Genomic DNA, 22,128 nt, shown 5'->3' on the forward strand with positions numbered 1-22,128 from the left:
CCCCTGCTGTGTTCCCTCTCTCGCTGTCTCTTTCTGTGTCAAATAAATAAATAAAATCTAAAAAAAAATAAAAATCTTTGACTTCTATAATCCAAATCCAAAACCATTACACTCTTCAGAGGCTCTGGAGCCAGTCTGCCTGGGTTCAAATCCAGGCCCTTTCATCTACCAGCTGTCAGTCCCTGGGAGAGTTACTTAAACCTGCCACACAAAACTGCTCTGTAAATAAGTCCACATGTGAACAGTATGTGAAATACAGTAAGTTCCTTGCATTAGGTGTTGCCCACTACCAAGACCACCATCCTGGTAAGTTTCAGAGCCGCACAACGAAAATAAGTCTTCGTTATTTGAAGATGAGATGTAGACGCCTTCCCTACTGTCATAGTGCAGGGAACTTTCAATCCCCTGAATTCAGGTCCAAAACCATTAGAGATTTCAGAAGCCACAGAGCTCTCAGCAACTCAAAAAGTAAGGTGCTGGGCCCCACCGGTGGTCCTCGGGGAGCTGCCTTACCCAGAGACACGAGGCTACTGTAGTTCTCCAACATGACATCCTTGTACAAGTCCTTCTGACTGGGGTCCAGGAGCTGCCATTCCTTTTGGGTGAAGTCCACAGATAAATCTTCAAACGAGAATGTGTCCTGTAAGAGCACAGTCCCAGTGAATCTGAAGCAACAATCACTGTGTGACGTGGGAAGGGAGGACTGGAGCTTGAGCACATCATTCTCATCACACCAAGGTGCAGAGAATGACGACGGTCTCCTTCGCATTATGTCTCTGGGATAAAGTGCCACAATGCACTCTTCCATCCCTCCATTCATACAATACCTGACAACTGGAATTGGCAATTTTAAATCTTCTGAACCACCAACAAAATGTGTACTGAACCTCAACTATGGCACCAGAAAAGTGGTATCAAAAGAAAGAGAGCAAAACAACACCCTAAAAAGCTGCACAGCCTTGCAGAGGGCGGCAAACACACACACGTATTCACAAAATAAGCTATTATAACAGCAGAGGCAGAAATGAAGGGAGGGCACAATGTGGGTCCAAGCGATCAGTTTGGGGCGCCTGGTGGCTCAGTTGTTGAGCGTCTGCCTTCCGCTCGGGTCATGATCCCAGGGTTCTGGGATCGAGTCCCACATCGGGCTCCCTGCTCAGCGGGAAGCCTGCTTCTCCCTCTCCCACTCCCCTTGCTTGTGTCCCTCTCTCGCTGTGTCTCTCTCTGTCAAATAAATAAATAAAATCTTTAAAAAAAAAAAAAAGATTTTGTTTTCTGGGGCACCTGGGTGGCTCAGTTGTTAAGCGTCTGCCTTCAGCTCAGGTCATGATCCCAGGGTCCTGGGATCGAGCCCCGCATCGGGCTCCCTGCTCGGCGGGAAGCCTGCTTCTCCCTCTCCCACTCCCCCTGCTTGTGTTCCCTCTCTCGCTGTGTCTCTCTCTGTTAAATAAATAAAATCTTTAAAAAAAAAAAAACGATCAATTTGAGCATCAGCTTAGGCTCTTTGCAAGAGGTAAAGCTTGAGATGGATTTTAGGAAATTAGCAGTGCTTTCCACAAAAATGGGGATGCAAAGACATTCTGGGAGCCAACAGCTCCAATGAGACCCCAAAACTGCTAGCATTCAGGAGGTGCAAACAGTTTGTTAGACAAGATCACAGGGTGCAAGGCAGCGATTAAAGGCCACATGGGAGGTGGGGCCTACTGTACTTAAACGAACTAGACAGTTTTTCTTTCTTTTTTTAATTAAAGATTTGAGAGCGAGCGAGCTTGGGGGGGGATGGGCAGAGAGAGAGAGAATCTCAAGCCGACTCCCCACTGAGCACAGAGCCTGACACGGGGCTCAATCTCACAACCCTGAGATCAGGACCTGAGCCGAAATCAAGAGTCAGATGTCCAACCGACTGAGCCACCCAGGCGCCCCTGAGCTAGACACTTTCTTGCTGCCAACAGCTAGCCATGATTTCATGGAATGGGAGTGACATAACCAAATCTAGGTCTCAGAAAGGGTTCTGGATTTTAGGTCATGATGGATTCTGTCCCAAAGCCTCCTGAGAGGACCAGAAAACACGCACTCTAAAAAATCCAGAATACCATCAGAAAATACAAAGCCTGACCTAAACAGCACCTCATACACTTTAAGAGCCAGCGAACCTGAAGACCCATTTTGAGCAAATGAGAGAAAAAAAGACTTAAAAATGCGCTTCAGACACTCAGGGCTCAGGACACTGCCAGACAACACCAAATGCATGTCCCGGGAGTCCCAGGAAGAGAAAAGCAGGAACGTGGCGGACAAAGCAAATGACAGCTACACACTCCCTAAACGTGGCAAAAGGCATAAGTTGGCAGATTCAGGAAACTCAGTGAACCCCCCCTGGATAAACATGAAGAAAGCCACAACCAAACATGCCATGATCAAACGGGACAGAATACAAAGAAAGAAGTCACGTCACTTACAGGGAAAGCAATTCAAATGACTGCAGATCTCTTATTCAGAAGCATAGAGGCCAGAAGAAAGTAGGACATTTTAAAAGTGCTGAAAGGAAAGGATTTTGTAGCCAACTTAAATATTCATCAGGAATAACTGTGAAATAAGAACATTTTCTCTTATGAAAAAAACCTAAGCGCCTTCAGGGTAAGAGACCTGCTGTGAAAGGGTTAACTAGTGCAAAGAGCACCAGCAGGTAACTCAGCGGTGCAAGAGTTAAGAATCCCTGCAAATATGACACATGCTCGTCTCCTCTTGCATTCTTTGAGGTATGTTTGTGCATCTCCTGCTGGGGTCTTCAGTAGGCCCGCCGGGCTGCAACAGGAGAGCACCCAGACAGTGGTGGTTTCCACATGCCTTTCCAAGGAGCAACACAAAATTTAACACTGCTGCACTTCAAACCACACAAATGAAAAATGAAATGGTAAGCCACAGACAGGAAAAATTATTTGCAAATCCTATTTCTGATTAAAAAACAAAACAACAACAACAAAAAAGACTCAGAACTTAAAGGAAAACCTCTTACAAAAAACAAACAAACAAACAGTTAAAAAGTAGGCAGCACATGCCTGACTGGCTCAGACAGTGGAGCAGATGATGCCTGATCTCAGGGTCAAGCATTCAAGCTCCACGTTGGGCGAGGAGCCTACTTTAAAATTTTTTGAAATAAAAATAAAAACTGGTAGACTATTTTAATACATTCTATCAAAGAAGACTTAGGAATGGCTAATAAGCAGCAATGAAACAGTGACCAACATCACTAATTATTAAGGAAAAGCAAATTAAGACCACAATGAGAAACCACGTGACACTCACCAGCATGCTGATAATCAACAAGACAGACGATAACAAGTGTTGGAAAAGATGTGGAGAAACTGGAACTGAACAACGATATAACATGGTTCTGACACTACGGGACTGTGGCAGTTTCTTAAAAAGGTTAAATATAATTTTACCAGACAATGCAGCAAGGACACGCTCAGGCATGTTCCCAAGAGAAAGGAAAACCTATATTCATATGAACCATGTACACGATTGCCCCACGAGAGGACTTACAACCACCGGGATGTGTTTATAATCCAGATGCCCAGCAAGTGGTGAACGTGTAAAAAGACAGGGAACACCCACAGAATGGAACACTAGTAAAAAGAATGAATTTCTGACATGTGCCAAAATATGGATGGACTTCAAAACCCTACGCTGATGAGAGAAGCCAGACACGGAAGGACCCACATTATACAAACCCACTGATGTGAAATGAGAGTAAGGAAACCAGTGGTTGCCTCCACTGCGGGTGGAAACAGGGACTGACTGCAAAATCACCAGGTCCCCTGCGGATGAAGCAGAACTTCTAAAGCTGGAATGATGGTAAACACAACATAAAATTACCAGAAAAATCACTGACTTACACACGTAAACTGGGTAGACCCTACTGAAGTCACAGTTCAGAAAAGCTGTTAAAAAGGATAACGTGAAAGTAGTAAAGATATACCAATGTATCTGACAACTTAGGTAAAAGAGATATTCAAACAATGCACTCGAAAATGACACAAGATAAAAGTCTGAATTAATTCTGTAAATGTTAAAGACACTGACCTCCACAATTTAAAACCTTCCTTCAAAGAAAACCCCAAGTCTAGGTGGCTCCAGAGGTAAATTCTTCCAATCATTTAAGGAATAAATAAAATAACCTCACAGAAATTCCTCCTGAGTGCAAACTTCTCAACTGGCTGTATAAGGCCAGCAGACCAAACCAAACAAAAACATAATAAATGAACATCACGGGCAAATAACTCTAACAGAATCAAAATTCCTAACAAAAAATTAGCAAGTTGAATCAAGCCATGTATAAAAACAGCATAATGTGACGTGCAGTGCAAGATGGGGTTAGCATTCAGAAATCAATAAATCATATTAACAGAATAAGGGAGAAAAACCATTATTTCAACAGATGTGGAAAAGGCATATGATGAAAATGTCTTCATTGTAAAATACTGTCAACTAGTAATAGAACTTGTAATCATAATCTACAAACATCTACAGCTACATCATACTTAATGATGAAATTCTGAATACTCGCTCTCAGAGGACAAGAAGGACATTGTCCAAAAGAATTTTTTGTGATGACTTACATGTTCTGTATCTGCACCATCCAACAAGGTAGCCATTAGCCACAAACATCTACTGAATACTTCAAAGGTGACTAGGAAAGGATTTTATTTTTAATTTAAATTCAGTTAGCATATACTGTATTACTAGTTTCAGGAGCAGAATTTAGTGATTCATCAGTTACGTGTAACACCTAGCACTCATTACATCAAGTGCCCTCCTTCATGCCCATCACCCAATTATATTATCCTATCCACCCACCCACCTCCCCCCCAGCAACCGTTTGTTCCCTAGAGTTAAGGGTCTCTTATGGGGGGCACCGGGTGGTTCAGTTACTGAAGCGTCTGCCTTCAGCTCAGGTCATGATTCCAGAGTCCTGGGATCGAGTCCCGCATCGGGCTCCCTGCTCAGTGGGGAGTCTGCTTCTCCCTCGGCCTGCTGCTCCACCTGCTTGTGCTGTCAAATAAATAAAATCTTCAAAAAAATTTTAAAATAAAATAATTAAAGAAAGAGTCTCTTAGGGTTTGCTTCCCTGTTTTTATCTTATTTTTCCTTTCCTTCCCCTATGTTCATCTGTTTTGTTTCTTAAATTCCATGAGTGCAATCATGTAATTGTCTTTCTCTGACTTATTTCGCTTAGCGAAAATACCACCTAGTTCCAACCACGTTGCTGCAAATGGCACGATTTCATTTTTGATGGCTGAGCAACGTTCCAGAGTGTGTGTGTGTGTGTGTGTGTGTATACACACATCTTTATCCATTCATCAGTCTATGGACACTTGGGCTATTTCCATAGTTTGGCTATTGTGGACATTGCTACTATAAACATTGGGGTGCAGGTGTCCTTTCAGATCACTATGTTTGTATCCCTTGTTTTTTTTTTTAATTTTTTATTTATTTATTTGACAGAGAGAGACACAGCAACAGAGGGAACACAAGCAGGGGGAGTGGGAGAGGGAGAAGCAGGCTTCCCGCCGAGCAAGGAGCCCGATGCAGGGCTCGATCCCAGGACCCTGGGATCACGACCTGAGCCGAAGGCAGACGCTTACCGACTGAGCCACCCAGGCGCCCCTGTTTGTATCCTTTGGATAAATATCTAGTAGTGCAATTGCTGAATCATAAGATAGTTCTATTTCTAACTATTTGAGGAACCTCCATACTGTTCTCCAGGGTGGCTGCACCAGTTTGCATTCCCACCAAGACTGTAAGAGGGTTCCCCTTTTAATTTTACTTACGTTTAAGTAATTGAACAGCACAGTTACCTAATGGCAACCCACTGCATAATAATTTGTCTGGTCTTTGTCTCAGGTTCCTGGGACAGAGCTTTTAAAGCCTTGTTATTTGAGGGCACCCAAGTGGCTCAGTCGGTTAAAAGCCTCTGACTCTTGATTTCGGCTCAGGACATGATCTCAGGGTCGTGAGGTCAAGCAAGCCCCATGTCAGGTTCCTCGCTGAGTGTGGAGCCTGCTTAGGATTATCTCTCCCTCCGCCCCCCACCCTGCCAAGGACACATGCACACGCTCTCTCTCTCTTTCTCTCTCTTAAAAAATGTTAAAGTCTTGTTATTTCCCCAGTGACAGAGTGTTTTCGTAGTTCATGACGGGCTCCTCCTGAGTTTATGCTTCTCACAAAAAAAGGTGACTCACAGTGGGCTCCTAGATAGTGTTCTAGATGGGCACCGGCTGGTAAGATCAACCATTTGATTAGAGGGTTGGTGTTCTGAGTCTGATGATATGAGCCCAACGTCAAGGAAGGGGAGGAGATTGAGTTCACTCATATGGCCAGTGAGTCAATAAATCACATCTACATAATGAATCCCCAATAAAAACTGTAGAGGGGCGCCTGGGTGGCTCAGTGGGTTAAGGGTCGGTCTTTGGCTCAGGTCATGATCCCAGGGTCCTGGGATCGAGTCCCACGTCAGGGCCCCCGTCAGCAGGGAGCCTGCTTCTCCCTCTGCCTCTGCTCCTCCCCACCCCCGTTCCAGCTAATAAATAAATAAAATCTAAACAAACAAAAAAAAGAAAACTGGACATTGGAACCTTAAGTTAGCTTCCTGGTTGGGAAGCACAAAGCTACGTGCCACAAGGGTGATGTGTCCTGGTTCCATGGGGACAGGGCAGAGAAGCTCCACCTCCGCAACCCCCCAGACCTCATTCTGTGTCTGTTCACTTGGCTGCTTCCAATCTGTGTCGTTTACACTCAAAATGTAATTGTATGTACAGCACTTCTGTAAGTTCTGTGAGCTGTTCCAGCAAACCTGAAGGGATCATGGGAAGCCCCCAAATTTGTAGCCACTTGGTCAGAAATGCAGGTGGCCTGGGGACCCCAGAACTTATAGCTGACCACGGAAGTGAGGGCGGTCTTGTTGGGGGCTGTGTCCTTAACTTGCAGAGGCGGTGCTAACGGCAGACGTTGTCATAAATGAGCCCTGGAATGCACCAGACAGAAACAAGGCAGGCTGAGAGGAGGGGGGCAACAGGCATCCTGGAGGTCCTGGCCAGTACAACAAATGCAAGGAACAAGTACAAATATCAGAAGGAAGAGATAAAACTGCCACCGATGGCAGGACTGCGTATGAAGAAAATTTTTAAAATACTACAAACAATGATAATTAGTTAACTATAGATATTCTTCTCGAATACTGCACCAAAACTAATCAGCTGGTCGTCTCTTAAAGATGAGCCAAGCCGAAGTACAGAATCTCTAACTTAAAGTCTTCTCACAAAAAAACAGCTTTACTAGTTAATTCTGTAGACATTTAATGCAGAAATAATTCCTATTTTACTAAACAACTATGGAAGATGGAAGCAAAAACACAACCCTAAATTTTTTTTTTTTAAGATTTTTATTTATTTGCGAGAGAGAGAATGAGAGACAGAGAGCATGAGAGGGAGGAGGGTCAGAGGGAGAAGCAGACTCCCTGCCGAGCAGGGAGCCCGATGCGGGACTCGATCCCGGGACTCCAGGATCATGACCTGAGCCGAAGGCAGTCGTTTAACCAACTGAGCCACCCAGGCGCTCCACAACCCTAAACTTTTTGATACAAGCATAACCTTGATAACAAAACTCAGTAGGATACTGCGCCTGGGTGGCTCAGTTGGTTAAGCGTCTGCCTTCGGCTCGGGTCATGATCCTGGGGTCCTGGGATCGAGCCCCGCATCCCAGTGGGGAGTCTGCTTCTCCCTCTGCCCCTCCCCCTGCTCGTGCTTTCTCTCTCTCTCAAATAAATGAAATCTTTTTTAAAAGATTTTATTTATTTATTTGACAGAGAGAGAGGGAACACAAGCAGGGGGGAGCAGGAGAGGGAGAAGTAGGTCTCTCGCTGAGCAGGGAGCACAATACAGGGCTTGATCTCAGGACCCTGAGCCACCCAGGCACCCAATATAATTTTTTAAAAATAAATTAATTAGGGGTGCCTGGGTGGCTCAGTCAGTTAAGCATCTGCCTTCGGCTCAGGTCAATATCCCGCAGTCCTAGGATCGAGCCCCACGTCCCTGCTCAGTAGGGAGCCTGCTTCTGCCTCTGCCCCTCCCCCTGCTTGTGCTCTCTCCCTCCCTCTCTCTCAAATAAAATCTTTAAAAAATACATAAAAATTAATTAATTAACAAAGAAGTGGAGGGGGGAAACAAAGAGCAGGTAGAAGCAGGGTATCACTTTGTAGCCCCTAATGAAATAATCCATCAAGGCAACAACCATATAAAGTTGCTGGCATGACAAAGGGACAAGCAGATGGAAGTTGCCTCCTGAAAGACCATGTACCAAAACCTCTGAAATACTCTTGCCAAAAAAAGTCACACTTGAATCTGATCAAGTCTCCAGAGCAGATCTGTGAAGATGGAGATATTCTTTATCTATGCTAATTCGTGGCTTCTGAGTACCTGAAATGAGGCCAGTGTGACTCGGGGCTAGATTTAATCATTTTAAACAGGTGATGTGGCTGGCAGCTTCTGTACTGGACAGCACAGCTCCACATCTATGCCCTGCAGGAGACACAGAACACGCCAGCAACACTAGCAAAACCCAGACAGTGGGAAATCCACAGAATAAATCACCTGGCCTCGGGGCGCCTGGGTGGCTCAGTCGTTAAGCGTCTGCCTTCGGCTCAGGTCAGGATCCCAGGGTCCTGGGATCAAGTCCCGCATCGGGCTCCCTGCTCAGGTGGAAAGCCTGCTTCTTCCTCTCCTCCCAGCTCAGTGCTCTCTCTTGCTCTCTCTCTCTCTCTCAAATAAATAAAATCTTTTTTTTAAAAATGGGGCTAGGAAAAAAGAGCCAATAGGTTAAGAGGGACTTAAGAGAGGCAGATCAACCAATTACACTGTATGAACTGTACCCAGATTCTGACCCAAACTTCAAACGATTTGGGGTTTTAGGAGACAACTGGAATTCTGAACACTGACTGAATTCGGTGATATTAAGAAGCTGCCTTCACGGGACAGAAAGCTGCACTTGCAATGATCTCATAAACAAATTTTAAGTGAAAGAAACAAAACACAAATCACTATATACTACAGCAGATGACACCAAACTGCAGTGTTTAAGGATGAACACTTAGGAGTAAGACTAGAAAGAGAAGCACAGAAATGGTTATAAAAGTCGGGGTCCCGGTTCCCTCTGTCAGGAGGGAGAGGTTGTGACTGGCACACGAAAGGCCTCATTTGGGCTGGGAATGTTCTTTTTTTTTTTTTTTTTTTAAGATTTTATTTATTTATTTGAGACAGAGAGAATGAGAAAGAGAGCACATGAGAGGGGGGAGGGTCCGAGGGAGAAGCAGACTCCCTGCCGAGCAGGGAGCCCGATGCGGGACTCGATCCAGGGACTCCAGGATCATGACCTGAGCCGAAGGCAGTCGCTTAACCAACTGAGCCACCCAGGCGCCCTGGGCTGGGAATGTTCTACTTCTTGACCTGAATGGTGGCCTCATGGGTATGCAGTTGGTAATAATTCATTATGCTGTACTTTTACATTTTATGTACTTTTTCATATGTGAATACTGCTTCACAATTAAAGAGGTACATAAATATGCAATTATGATTACTAAGTGCTTTGGTATTTTCCCCTTGGGTCACACTCTGTGGAAAACTATGAAAAATGACTGTAAGACCCATGGATTTACTACATTTCTCTGAGGGCATTACCCACACTGTATCATTTATTCAAAGACTTCATCTAAGAATGACCAAGAAATATTTACTTTCTATGAAGAACTAATTCACTTTTACCTTTGGATAATGCAACTCAGAGAAACATTCTTGTATCTTTATTATAACTACTAAAATTTGAAAACCAAGTCTGTAGCTCAAATTCATTAATTATGTAGGACACTATTGCTTACAAAATTTCAGGGGCACCTGGGTGGCTCAGTTGAAGCATCTGACTCTTGATTTCAGCTGAGGTCATGATCTCAGGATTGTGGGATCGAGCCCATCGAGCTCTGTGCTGGGTGTGGAATCTATTTAAGATTCCTTCTTTTCCCTCTCCCTCTGCCCTCCCACCCTCCCCCCCAACCCCGCTCATACTCTTTAACAAAGCAAAAACAAAAACAATTCAAATCTTAAGACCTTCTCAAGGTCCTATGGAGTTAACCCTTTAAGGGGCGCCTGGGTGGCTCAGTCGAGTAAGTGTTGCTTTTGGCTCAGGTCACGATCCCAGGGTCCTGGGATGGAGCCCCACAGTGGGCTCCCTGCTCAGTGCAGAGCCTGCTTCTCTCTCTCCCTCTGCCTGCTGCTCCCCCTGCTTGTGCTCTCTCTCTCTCTCAAATAAATAAAATCTAAAAAAAAAAAATTAAAAAGTCGGCCCTTGAACATCATGGGTGTGAACTGTGCAGGTCCACTTACATGTGGATTTTTTCAATAAATACTGTTATAGTACTATAAATGTATTTTCTCTTATGACTTTAATAACATTTTCTTTTCTCTAGCTTTATCATAAAACACAGTATATAATACACATAGAAAATACATGTTAATTACCCGTTACCGGTAAGGCTTCTGGTCAACAGTAGGCTGTGAGGAGTTAAGTTTTGGGGGAGTTGAAAGTTACACATGGATTTTCCACAGTGCAGGGAGCCGGCGCCCCTGACCCCACTGCTGTTCTAACTGCTCCCATTTTGTCCCAACCTGGGTCTTCTATGCTGAGGCTACTTTCCCCTGATTTCTTAACTACTTATACTTTTTTCACTAGAAGACGTATGCACCTCTTCTAATCCCCTGGAAAATAAAGAAGAAGCAATCACCTCACCTGTAACATGGTCATTTTCTGTTCCAAGATGAGTAGCACCTCTGAGCTCTGCTCCACCCTAAGTCTCTTCTGCTTTTGTCCCGGAGCTCCGCCAGGAGGCCGTGGCTGGGTCTCGCACACCGGGAGCAGGTTCCTGGCTCCAGGAGCTCCTTCCTTACATCACATGAGCAGGCTTATCTGTGGGTAACCAGGATCCGTGGACTTAGGAACAAATGCACTTTGATGGGTATATTCATGCTGCACCTAAAATCTTTTCTCCTCTTGCTAGGAATCAGGCATTCACGGTCATCTGTGTTTCTATATAACTGAAATAGGGCTACCCAGGGATAGGAAAAGGATATAGTGCAAAAGAAGAGCAGAAGTCTGTGACTTGGCAAGAAATATCAGAAATAAAGTACTTCTGATATCCATTCACTGCTCACTCCGGACACAGGATAAATCACTTTCACAGGTGCAATGAAGTACAACTCTATTTTTTTTTTTAAAGATTTTATTTATTTATTTGTGAGAGAGAGAGTGAGAGAGAGCACATGAGAGGGGGGAGGGCCAGAGGGAGAAGCAGACTCCCTGCCAAGCAGGGAGCCCGATGCGGGACTCGATCCCGGGACTCCAGGATCATGACCTGAGCCGAAGGCAGTCACTTAACCGACTGAGCCACCCAGGCGCCCCACAACTCTATTTTAGGCAGATGGAATTCTGGAGAGCTTAAGTGATTTGTATTAAAAAAGACTTGAGTTTCAATCAACTCTTCCCTTCACTGGCTACATGGCTTTGGGCAAAACCAGACAAACTTTATCTTTATGAGCCTTAGCTCCCTATGAAAGTCATCCATAACCCCCTCAACTCTTATCAGCTTCTGAAGGAAGCATGTTAAAATCTCCCAATAAGAGTACAGTTTGGAGGGCGCCTGGGTGGCTCAGTCGTTAAGCGTCTGCCTTCAGCTCAGGTCATGATCCCAGGGTCCTGGGATCGAGTCCCACATCGGGCTCCCTGCTCAACGGGAAGCCTGCTTCTCCCTCTCCCACTCCCCCTGCTTGTGTTCCTGCTCTCGCTGTCTCTGTCAAATAAATAAAAATAAAATCTTTAAAAAAAAAAAGATTACAGTTTGGTAAATTTCACCTTGTAATCCTCTTGATATCTGGATTATATGTTTAAAGCTATGTTGTTCGACACAAGGAGGTTATGTATTTCTGAAAGATTATGCTTTAATCATTGTGTAATGGCACTCCATATGCCAAATCATGCTCCTTTCTTGGCTTTTAAGCCTCATTTTTTTACTTGCTAAAATTGTGAGGATAAAGTGGACCTTTGGGTCCACTTAACAGTGGGATTCTGAGGAATAAATGAAATAATAAAAGGAATGTGAATGCTTTCTTCATGTAAGGGAAAATACTAAGCACTTTATAATTTGACACTCACAGACAACCCGAGGAGGCATTTAACAGAATCTTCACCTTACCAAAAGCAAGCAGCGATCTTTAAAGTGACTGCATAGCTGGTAAGCAGCAGAATTGGAATTCTCTTTCTTGCTATGCTCAAGGCACTTACTACTAAAATCATGTCACGTGGGTGTGTTTATGCAGACACACACCCCATACATCCTCAAATTAGCTCTTATCTCTGTGCACACTTTCAGTCACCGTGGTATTTCCACAGAAACACAAATGATGAACGGCCTGCTGCCCCCAAATCATAATAAAAAACAGCACTTAAAAAACAAGCTCTTCCCTTTCATGCCTTTCTGCAACTCAAACTGCAGCACCAGCTCAGAAACACATAGGGAGGTTTCTCCCAGTTACACAAGAAATGATGCCTTTACATAGTGAAAATACCTGCATCTTAGAACAGTGGGGGCATATGAGCGTTACCCAAGTATTAGCTATACTTATTATTGCAGCAGTGAAACATGACGATAAAATTCAGAAATGTATACAAGCTAAATAAGAAACAACTAGTACCTCTATTACCACACCACAGACAACCCTTAAGAGATGGGGAAACTGGATATTTTTAACAAAAATATAAGTATGTGGTCACATTTAAAAAACGTTTTTGGGGGGCGCCTGTGTGGCTCAGTTGGTTAAGCGACTGCCTTTGGCTCAGGTCATGATCCTGGAGTCCCGGGATCGAGTCCCACATCAGGCTCCCTGCTCGGCGGGGAGTCTGCTTCTCCCTCTGACCCTCCCCCCTCTCATGTACTCTCTCTCATTCTCGCTCTCTCAAATAAATAAATAAATCTTTAAAAAAAAAACAAAAAACCGTTTTTGGGGACACCTGGGTGGCTCAGTCGTTAAGCATCTGCCTTCGGCTCAGGTTAGGATCCCAGGGTCCTGGAATCGAGCCCGCATCGGGCTCCCTGCTCAGCGGGAAGCCTGCTTCTCCCTCACCCATTCCCCCTGCCTGTGTTCCCTCTCTCACTGTCTCTCTCACTCTGTCAAATAAATAAATAAAACCTTTAAATGAATAAATAAATAAAAACTGTTTTTGTTATTTTTCCCCTTACTATGTAAAGACCATCTTTCCAGGTCAATAAACATAGTTCTATAATATCCCCAGCCTTCTCATATAAAACAATAAAAAGGCAAAAAATAAAATCTACTTTAAAAGAAAAAACAGAAATTATGTAGGAATATACTTGGACAAAAACATGTAAGATCCATATGAAAGAAACTAAAACCACCAATGGGGACTATAAAGAGAGGCTTCATACATGTACAATCTGGTCTTGCTCTGGGATAGGAAGACTTCACAGTGAAGTAATTTAGCCCCATATGATTTCTATCTTTAGTCGAGTCCAATCATAATCTCAAAAAATTTTTCTTTAATAAGCAATTCTAGGGACTCCTGGGTGGCTCAGTCGTTAAGCGTCTGCCTTCAGCTCAGGTCATGATCCCAGGGTTCTGGGATCGAGTCCCACATCGGGCTCCCTGCTCAGCCGGGAGTCTGCTTCTCCCTTGCCTGCCACTCCCCTTGCTTGTACTCTCATTCTCTCTCTGGCAAATAAATAAATAAAATCTTTAAAAAAAAAAAAAAAAACCCAAGCAATTCTAAAGTTCATCTGGAAGAAAAAAGGTTCAGGAATAGCTTGGACACTTTTGGAAATACAAAATAATTGGGGCACCTGGGTGGCTCAGTTGGTTAAGCAAATGACTCTTGATTTTGACTCGGGTTGTGACCTCAAGATAGTGAGATCAAGCCCTGAGTCAGGCTCCACTCTGCACTCAGTGGGGAGTCTGCTTGAAGATTCTCTCCCTCTTCCCCTCTCCCAACATAGACACACCCCCTCTCAAATAAATAAATCTTTTTAAAAATTACAAAATAATGAATGTGAACAGGCCAATGTAATATTAACATATATTATAAAATCAAATAATTAAAAATATTCGACACTGTCTCCATAAAATATGCAAATGAATGAAGCATAACAGTTAAAACATGTAAGAATTCAGCAGGCAAGGGGCACCCGGGTGGCTCAGTCGTTAAAGCATCTGCCTTCGGCTCGGGTCATGATCCCAGGGTCCTGGGATCGAGCCCCGCATCGGGCTCCCTGCTCCACGGGGAGCCTGTTTCTCCCTCTCCCTCTCCCCCTGCTGTGTTCCCTCTCTCGCTGTGTCATTCTCTGTCAAATAAATAAATAAAATCTTTAAAAAAAATTTTTTTTGATAAAAAAAAAACCCCATAGGTGATTATTTGTGTAATTTGGGGGAGAATTTGCCTATACATAATACAAAGGCAAAAACCATAATTAAAAGAAAAAGTCAATAAATTTAACCATTAAAAAATTTAAAAACCTAGGCATGGTTAAAAAAAAAGTCAATTATAACCACATAACCACTCCCCCACCTCCATACACACACCAGGAAAATATACCTACAGCAAATGTCATTTGCTTTGCATTATGCTTTCACTTCATTTCACATAATAAAAATTCTGGCATTGTGACAAATAAAACTATGCTTATCACGCAAGCCATTTCCTTAAGCAGATGGCCAAATTCACAGTGTGATTTTAAAATTTCCTTTGTAATTCTTGTCAAACACTACTCAGTGAAGATTACTTGGGTTCCAATGAACACTCATCAAAAGTAGAAAACTCATCAGGTCATGTCAAATGATGTGGACTTAAGAGATGCCTGTGGGGGCTCAATCAGTTAAGCATCCAGCTCTCGATTTCGGCTCAGGTCATGATATGGGGTCCTCGGATTGAGCCCTGAGTTTGGCATGCTCAGCGGGGAGTCTGCTTGAGACTCTCTCTCCCCTTCTCCCTCTGTCCCGACTCCCTCTCAAAGAAAAAAAAAAAAAAATGATGTATACTTACTATAGAAAATACACAGAATTCAGAATTTCAGGTGAACAACTGTGACAAGCCATCAGTGTGGTAGTATTATTTCCAGTATTTGTTATTCAGAAAAATGCAGGCTCAACCTTACTCTAACTTAAACAAATGTGTTTTTGAAAGTTGGAAGTTTTGACAAGTCTTCTCCTGAACTCCTTTATATGGCTCCCACGTGTCCTCTCAGCAAATGGAAGCCTAAGCCCTTCTCTGTACAATTGGCCCACTTTAACTGGACTATTCTTGTGTACCTCGGCAGCTTCCTGCATAAGCCGCTCTGCCTGCGACGGCTCTCACATTTGTCTTCAGCAGGAAGGGGCAGCCATCAGCATCATCGTGCAGTTCCACTTAGCATCAAGTTCTGAAGGAATTTCAGGGGAAACGTAGAGAATAATAAAAAATAACATTTACTTACTTACTGTGACAGACGTTTTATACATTTTTTTTCCTTAATGCATCCAGCACCCATTACCAAAAATTAATAAGGCACAGAGGTTCAGCAACTTGCCCAACATCGAGGACACACCCAGGAAGTGGCAGATCCAGGCCACTGGTCCCATTCAGTGTCCCCAAAGACCTGCAGTCACAGCCCCTCAACAAAAGCGGGGGGGGGGGGGGGGGGGGGGGGGAGGCAAAGGCCTCCAGAGTTTCTGTTTACATTCCAGTGCTGGGGCCATCTAGTCCCCTATCCAGACATAATGCCACCAGGGCAAACTAAGGATAAAACCAAAAGGAAGAAGGGCATCTGGATGGCTCAGCCAATTAAGTGCCCGACTCTCCATCTCGGCTCAGGTCTGGATCTCAGTGTCGTGAATTCAAACCCCGCACTGGGCTCCACGCTGGTTGTAGAGGCTACTTAAAAACAAACAAAACAGGGGCGCCTGGGTGGCTCCGTCCTTAAGCGTCTGCCTTCGGCTCAGGTCACGGTCCCAGGGTCCTGGGATCGGGCCCCTCATCGGGCTCCCTGCTCGGCGGGAAGCCTGCTGCTCTGCCCCTCCCCGGCTTGTTCTCTCTCTCAAATAAAAAAAAGTATGCGTTAATGACAGCAAAAAGCATCAGAACTAGGGGGGAAAAAAAAAAGTCATTTCTTTGCACTCCCTCGTTTCCAGGCGATAAACGTGAGACCCTGAAAGCGTGAGCGGAGCGTCCGAAGCGGCAGAGGTGGACCACAGTCAGAGAGAGAGAACTTCAGACCCGAGCATCCCGCTGCTGTCAAAAGCCTATTTGGGGTTTGTTTCCGGCTTTGGGGTTTCTCTGTCTTTAGAAGCGAGGCCTTTAAAAACAGCTCTACTGATGCAGGCAGAGCTGAGCGGGGTGAAGCCAGACTGGGGGGGACAGGAGGCCCTGCAGGAAGTCGCCCTGACGGCGGGACCCCACACCCTCTCCGCGCGGCCCCGGGGCGCACGCGCCCGGGGCTCGCGGCCCCGGACAGCCAGGGACGCCCGGCGGCGGCGAGCTCTCGGAGGCCACGGCCACGAGCGGGGCGCCCCGCCGCGCCCCCTCCCACTCACCGCGCGCCCCGCCGCGCTACCCGCGACCCCCCGCCCGCCCGCGCGCCCGCGCCCACAGGCCCCCGAGCCTGCCGCCCAGACACGACCCCCAGGTCCTTGCCGCGAGACCCCCGCACGCGTCCCAACCGCCGAGCCGGAGGAAAGCCGTCCCCGAGCCCCCACGAACGCCAGCGCCGACCCCGGACCTCCGTCGTCGGACGCGCAGGCCCAGGAACCACGTGACCCGCCCAGCGCCCCCAGACTCGCCGCCGCCCCGCCCCCGGCCCGCACGCGCCCCCGGCCCACACGCGCCCCCGGCCCGCGGGCCTCCGTGCGGTGCCTGTGGGTCCGCGGGATGCCACCAGGGCTGCGGCGGAGCCGGGGGGCGCGCACTCGCCTCTTGCTTGGCGGCGAAGGACAAAGAGAAGGGGCGCAACCCGAAAGCGTCAGGGGCCGTGTGAGTGCGAGTACGCGTGCGCGAGAGAAGGACGCCTTTGTTTTTGCTTTTCTCTCTCTCTTTTTTTTTTTGGTCACTCCCGGAAGCCGCCTTTGAACTACAGTTCCCAGAAGGCACCGCGGCACGTAGGCGTCGCTGCGTCTGGGGAGCGCTGGTCGCCTGGAGACGCGAGGGCGACCGCCCGCCCGGGAGCGAGCGGCGTGAACGCGCGTCTGGGAGCGCGTCCTAATGCAGAGGATTAGGATTTCGGAAGACTGAAATCCACCAATACGTTAGAAAAAAGGGGGAAAGAAAGACAACTGGCTTAAGAATTCAAGTGAGGAAATAAAAAATGTGTGAGTACATTACGTTAAGTAGATAGGAATTAACAGGAAAAAGTAAAGCTGATCCATAATTCAAGTGCTGGGGGGGGAGTTATAAACCAGTCACTATCCTTACAAAGAGACAGAAGGGCAGGATGATAAAAAGAGAATAACCACAGACATATATGAAGTCGAATGAGAATCCTCTGTACGCTAAGCAATTAGAAATTCTTTATGAAACAAATGATTCTCCAGGAATGGATGTGTCAAATTTGACCCGAGAAAGGAGAAAACCACGTCATGAGTAAAGATGAAGACAGTTTCACAGATCCTGTGCCAAAACACATCAGTCACTGAGTTTCCGGGGAATTTTTTCAAGTGCTCAGAGAATTCTTACATATAAAATTACCAGAGGAAATAGAAGAAGGAATTTTTCTACTGACTACTCAGCATAAAGACCCCAAAATCGACAAATGTATGGTTTGAAAAGAAGCTCAGACAAAACCTGATGATGACTACCCATGCAAAAATTATGACTACCCTGAGAAATTATCAATAGAGAGAAGCTGGCAGTACCTTATGAAAATGTACTATAACGGAGTGGAAATACAGGATAGTGGGGATATTCATTAATATCACCCTATCAGTAAGTCGAAGGGAAAATATAATCCCCTCAATAATATGAAACGAACTTTTTTTTAAAGATTTTATTTATTTATTTGAGAGAGAGAATGAGAGAGAGAGAGAGAGAGCATGAGAGGGGGGAGGGTCAGAGGGAGAAGCAGACTCCCCGCCGAGCAGGGAGCCCGATGCGGGACTCGATCCCGGGACTCCAGGATCATGACCTGAGCCGAAGGCAGCCGCTTAACCGACTGAGCCACCCAGGCGCCCTGAAACGAACATTTTAAACTTAAAAATACATTCTAGGGACGCCTGGGTGGCTCAGTCAGTTGGGCATCTGCCTTCGGCTCAGGTCATGATCCTGGAGTCCCTTGTTGGGCTCCCTGCTCAGCGGAGAATCTGCTTCTCCCTCTGCCTCTCCTCCTGGCTTGTGTGCTCTCTCTCGCTCACTCTCTCTCAAATAAATAAATAAAATACAGACATTAACCATAAAACTAGTATGCTACTTAATGTTGGAACATCAGGAGGACTTACAAGATATGGATACCTAAGATCAATACTTTTAAAATTGAAATGATGGGGCGCCTGGGTGGCTCAGCCAGTTAAGCGTCTGCCTTCCGCTCAGGTCATGATCCCAGGGTCCTGGGATCGAGTCCCACATCGGGCTCCCTGCTCGGCGGGGAGCCTGCTTCTCCCTCTCCCTCTGCCTGCCTCTCTGCCTACTTGTTCTCTCTCTCTCTATGTCAAATAAATAAAATCTTTTAATTAAAAAAAATAAAATAAAATTGAAGTGATATTTGAAATGCAGAACATACAGGTAATGTGTTTCAGTGATCACTGCTGAAATATATGTATTTCCACATGATTGGGATTTTATTTTGTAGATTGTCAATTATCCTTTGCTTATTTTTCTGTCAGGTTCTTTCTAACTAGATTCATGGAGTTGATGTATGTTATTTACTAATTCTCAATATGCAACATGTTTTAATTTTTTAATTTATTCCTTGTCTTTGAACTTTGTTTATAAAAATGTTGGTCCCTTAGATTTTAGTTTTGACATTATAAAAGTATGTAGATTTTCCTTTATAGTTTCCTTATGTGTCTTATAAAGAAATCTTTCTCTTGGGCGCCTGGGTGGCTCAGTTGGTTAAGCGACTGCCTTTGGCTCAGGTCATGATCCTGGAGTCTCGGGATCAAGTCCCACATCGGGCTCCCTGCTCGGCGGGGAGTCTGCTTCTCCCTCTGACCCTCCCCCCTCTCATGCTCTCTGTCTCTCATTCTCTCTCTCTCAAATAAATAAATAAAATCTTTAAAAAAAAAAAAAGAAATCTTTCTCTTGAAAGAGAAAAAAAATCTTTCTCCATTTTGTTATTGTAAAATATTTCCTTGTATTACCATTTAATAGTTTAAGCATTTTCCTTTGACATTTAAGTTTTAATCTTTCTGGAGTTGTGTGTATGCATATAGTGTGAAGTAATGATCTAATTTCATTTTGTTTCCATATGGAAGCTAATTTCCTAGGTTACACATTAGAAGCCTGAAGGCACAGCATCCTGACTTTGTGGTTTTCAACATCTTGGCCTTGTGGCTTCTAACACCCCGGGGCTGGCGGGCCAGGAGCCACAGTTATGAAACTGCTCTCCTCTTCAGCTGCCCCAGGATGACCCCTAGGTTTATTATAACACATATGCAAGGGTGGCTTCAGCAACCCCCAACCTGTCCCCACCGTGGGGAAGATGGCCTTGACAGTTCCAGCAAGAACCTTGTAGAACCAAAAATTCCCCCTCCCAGAGACCGCCCTGGCTATGACCCACAACCTGTACAAACATAAAAAGGAAAGGCCCTCCTGACCCCAGGGCAGTGGCCTCCTCTGGGTGGGCCTGCTCTCCCTTCTCAAGAGTGTACTATCCTGGGGCGCCTGGGTGGCTCAGTCGTTAAGCGTCTGCCTTCGGCTCAGGTCATGATCCCTGGGCTCAAGTCCCGCTTTAGGCTCCCTGCTTGGCGGGAAGCCTGCTTCTCCCTCTCCCACTCCCCCTGCTTGTGTTCCCTCTCTTGCTGTGTCTCTCTCTGTCAAATAAATAAAATCTTAAAAAAAGAAAAAGAAAAAGAGTGTACCGTCCTTAATAACTGCCTGATGCCTGCTCCGTTCCTCCTGGCTGTGTTTACTGGAGCGAGGTTTCATAGGGAATCCAAGAACCAACACCTCCCTTCACACAAGGCGGACTCCCCCACTTCCTGAGGTGCTGGGGGTTAGGACTTCAACATATGAATTTGGAGGAGGGACACAATTCAGCCCTGAACACCAAGTATCAAATAGCACATTCTTTCTTCAATACTTATAAATTCATTTCTCTTATATCCGACGTTCCTATGTGGCCAAGGTACCCTTTCTGGAAGACTTTCTTTCTTTCTTTTTTCTTTAAGATTTTATTTATTTATTTGAGAGAGAGAGAGCAATTGAGCACAAGCAGGAGGACGAGCAGAGGGAGAAGCAGACTCCCCTCTGAGCAGGGAGCCTGATGCGGGGCTCCGTCCCAGGACCCTGGGATCATGACCTGAGCCGAAGGCAGACGCTTAATGACTGAGCCACCCAGGCGCCCTTGGAATACTTTCTATCACTGAATGAATACCACTCTGTTTTATTATTCTAGCTTAATAAAAACCTCGTGTATCTAGAACGAAAGCTCTTCTAATTGTCCTTGTTCATGATTGTCTTGGACAGTTTGAGACCTGCAAACTTTCATGGAAATGTTAAGATCTGTCCCATTTCAAGAAAGAAAATGCTTTTATTGTTTTGATTGGAATTTTATTAAATTTATATTTTGTAAGCATTAGTATTTTTATTACATTGACTCTACTCCATCAATATAGTATATCTTTGAATTTTTCAGTTTAAAAAAAAAATTTTTTTTTTTTTTTTAAGATTCCACTCATTTATTTGACAGAGAGAGAGATAGTGAGAGCAGGAACACAGCAGGGGGAGTGGGAGAGCGAGAAGCAGGCTTCCTGCCGAGCAGGGAGCCCAATGTGGGATTCGATCCCAGGACCCCGGGATCATGACCCGAGCCGAAGGCAGACGCTTAACGACTGAGCCACCCAGGCGCCCCAGTTTTTAAAAAAAATTTTAAGATTTTTATTTTTTTAACCTTTTTTGAAATATTTTATTTATTTATTTGAGAAAGAGAGAGAGAGCACAAGCAGGGGGGAGGGGCAGAGGGAGGGGGAGAAACAGACTCCCTGCTGAGCAGGGAGCCCGACGTGGGACTCAATCCCAGGACCCAAGATCATGACCTGAGCAGAAAGCAGATGCTTAAACAACTGAGCCACCCAGGTACCCCTAAGATTTTATTTTTAAGTAATCTCTACAGCCAACATGGGGCTCGAACTTACAACCCCAAGATCAAGAGTCACATGCTCTACCAACTGAGCCAGCCAAGTGCCCCATGAATTTTTCAGTTCTTTTATGAACTTTAATAGCATTTTATTATTTTATTCATAAATTATGTTTACATAAGTTTTTTTTTGTTTTTTGTTTTTTTAGAAAGGGAGAGAGGGGAGGGGCAGAAGGAGAGGGAGAAAGAGAATTCTAAGGAGGCTCCACGCCTAGCATGGAGCCCAACACAGGGCTTGATCTCACGACCCTCAGATCAAGACCTGAGCTGAAATCAAGGGTCCAACGCTTAACCAACTGAGCCACCAAGGTGCCCTTGTGTTAGGCTCCCTGCTCGGTGGGGAGCCTAGTTCTCTCTCTCCCTCTGCCTCTCCCCCCTTCTTGTGCTTGCTCTTGCTCTTCTGTCAAATAAATAAAATCTTTAAAAAAAATTCAACATTGTATCAGATGTATTCCTAAGAAGCTTATCATTCCTATTGATATTATGAACATGAGTTTTTTCCCCTAGTGTATTTTCTTACTGGCTATTAAATGTGCTATGGACTGAAAATTTCTGTCCTTCCAAAATTCTTTTGTTGAAATCCTAACCCCAGGCAACCCTCTCGGGTCCCCTCCCTCTTCAGGAGCTCAATAAACTTTGCTTTACTATCACTCAATAAACTTTGCTTTGCTGAAAAGAAAGAAAGAGAGAGAGAGAAAAAG

General features: G+C 45.1%; 1 protein-coding gene across 7 annotated transcripts in view; it reads right to left on the reverse strand.

The window, feature by feature from the left end:
* The window catches only part of LOC123853192 (zinc finger protein 26), a 60,020-nt gene that overhangs the window by 10,471 nt on the left and 27,421 nt on the right, over positions 1-22,128 (reverse strand). Inside the window, exons 1-4 of one of the 7 annotated variants that reach the window (XM_064578095.1) lie at positions 17,053-17,176; positions 15,417-15,526; positions 10,834-11,010; positions 514-640 (exon numbers count right to left, since the gene is read on the reverse strand). The exons of 1 other annotated variant lie outside the window; for it this stretch is intronic. In XM_064578095.1, the coding sequence (XP_064434165.1) occupies positions 514-640; positions 10,834-10,848 (142 nt within the window). In that variant the 5' untranslated portion in view covers positions 10,849-11,010; positions 15,417-15,526; positions 17,053-17,176. Of the gene's footprint in view, positions 1-513; positions 5,538-10,833; positions 11,011-15,416; positions 16,657-16,776; positions 17,020-17,052; positions 17,177-22,128 lie in introns of those variants that run through there. 5 more of the 7 variants (XM_045887900.3, XM_064578096.1, XM_064578097.1 and 2 more) reach the window with 5 other exon arrangements.

The sequence above is a fragment of the Mirounga angustirostris genome, unplaced genomic scaffold, assembly GCF_029215605.1.
Source record: "Mirounga angustirostris isolate CCGP_5_RB_7025 unplaced genomic scaffold, mMirAng1.0.hap1 SCAF_14, whole genome shotgun sequence".
NCBI lineage: Eukaryota > Metazoa > Chordata > Mammalia > Carnivora > Phocidae > Mirounga > Mirounga angustirostris.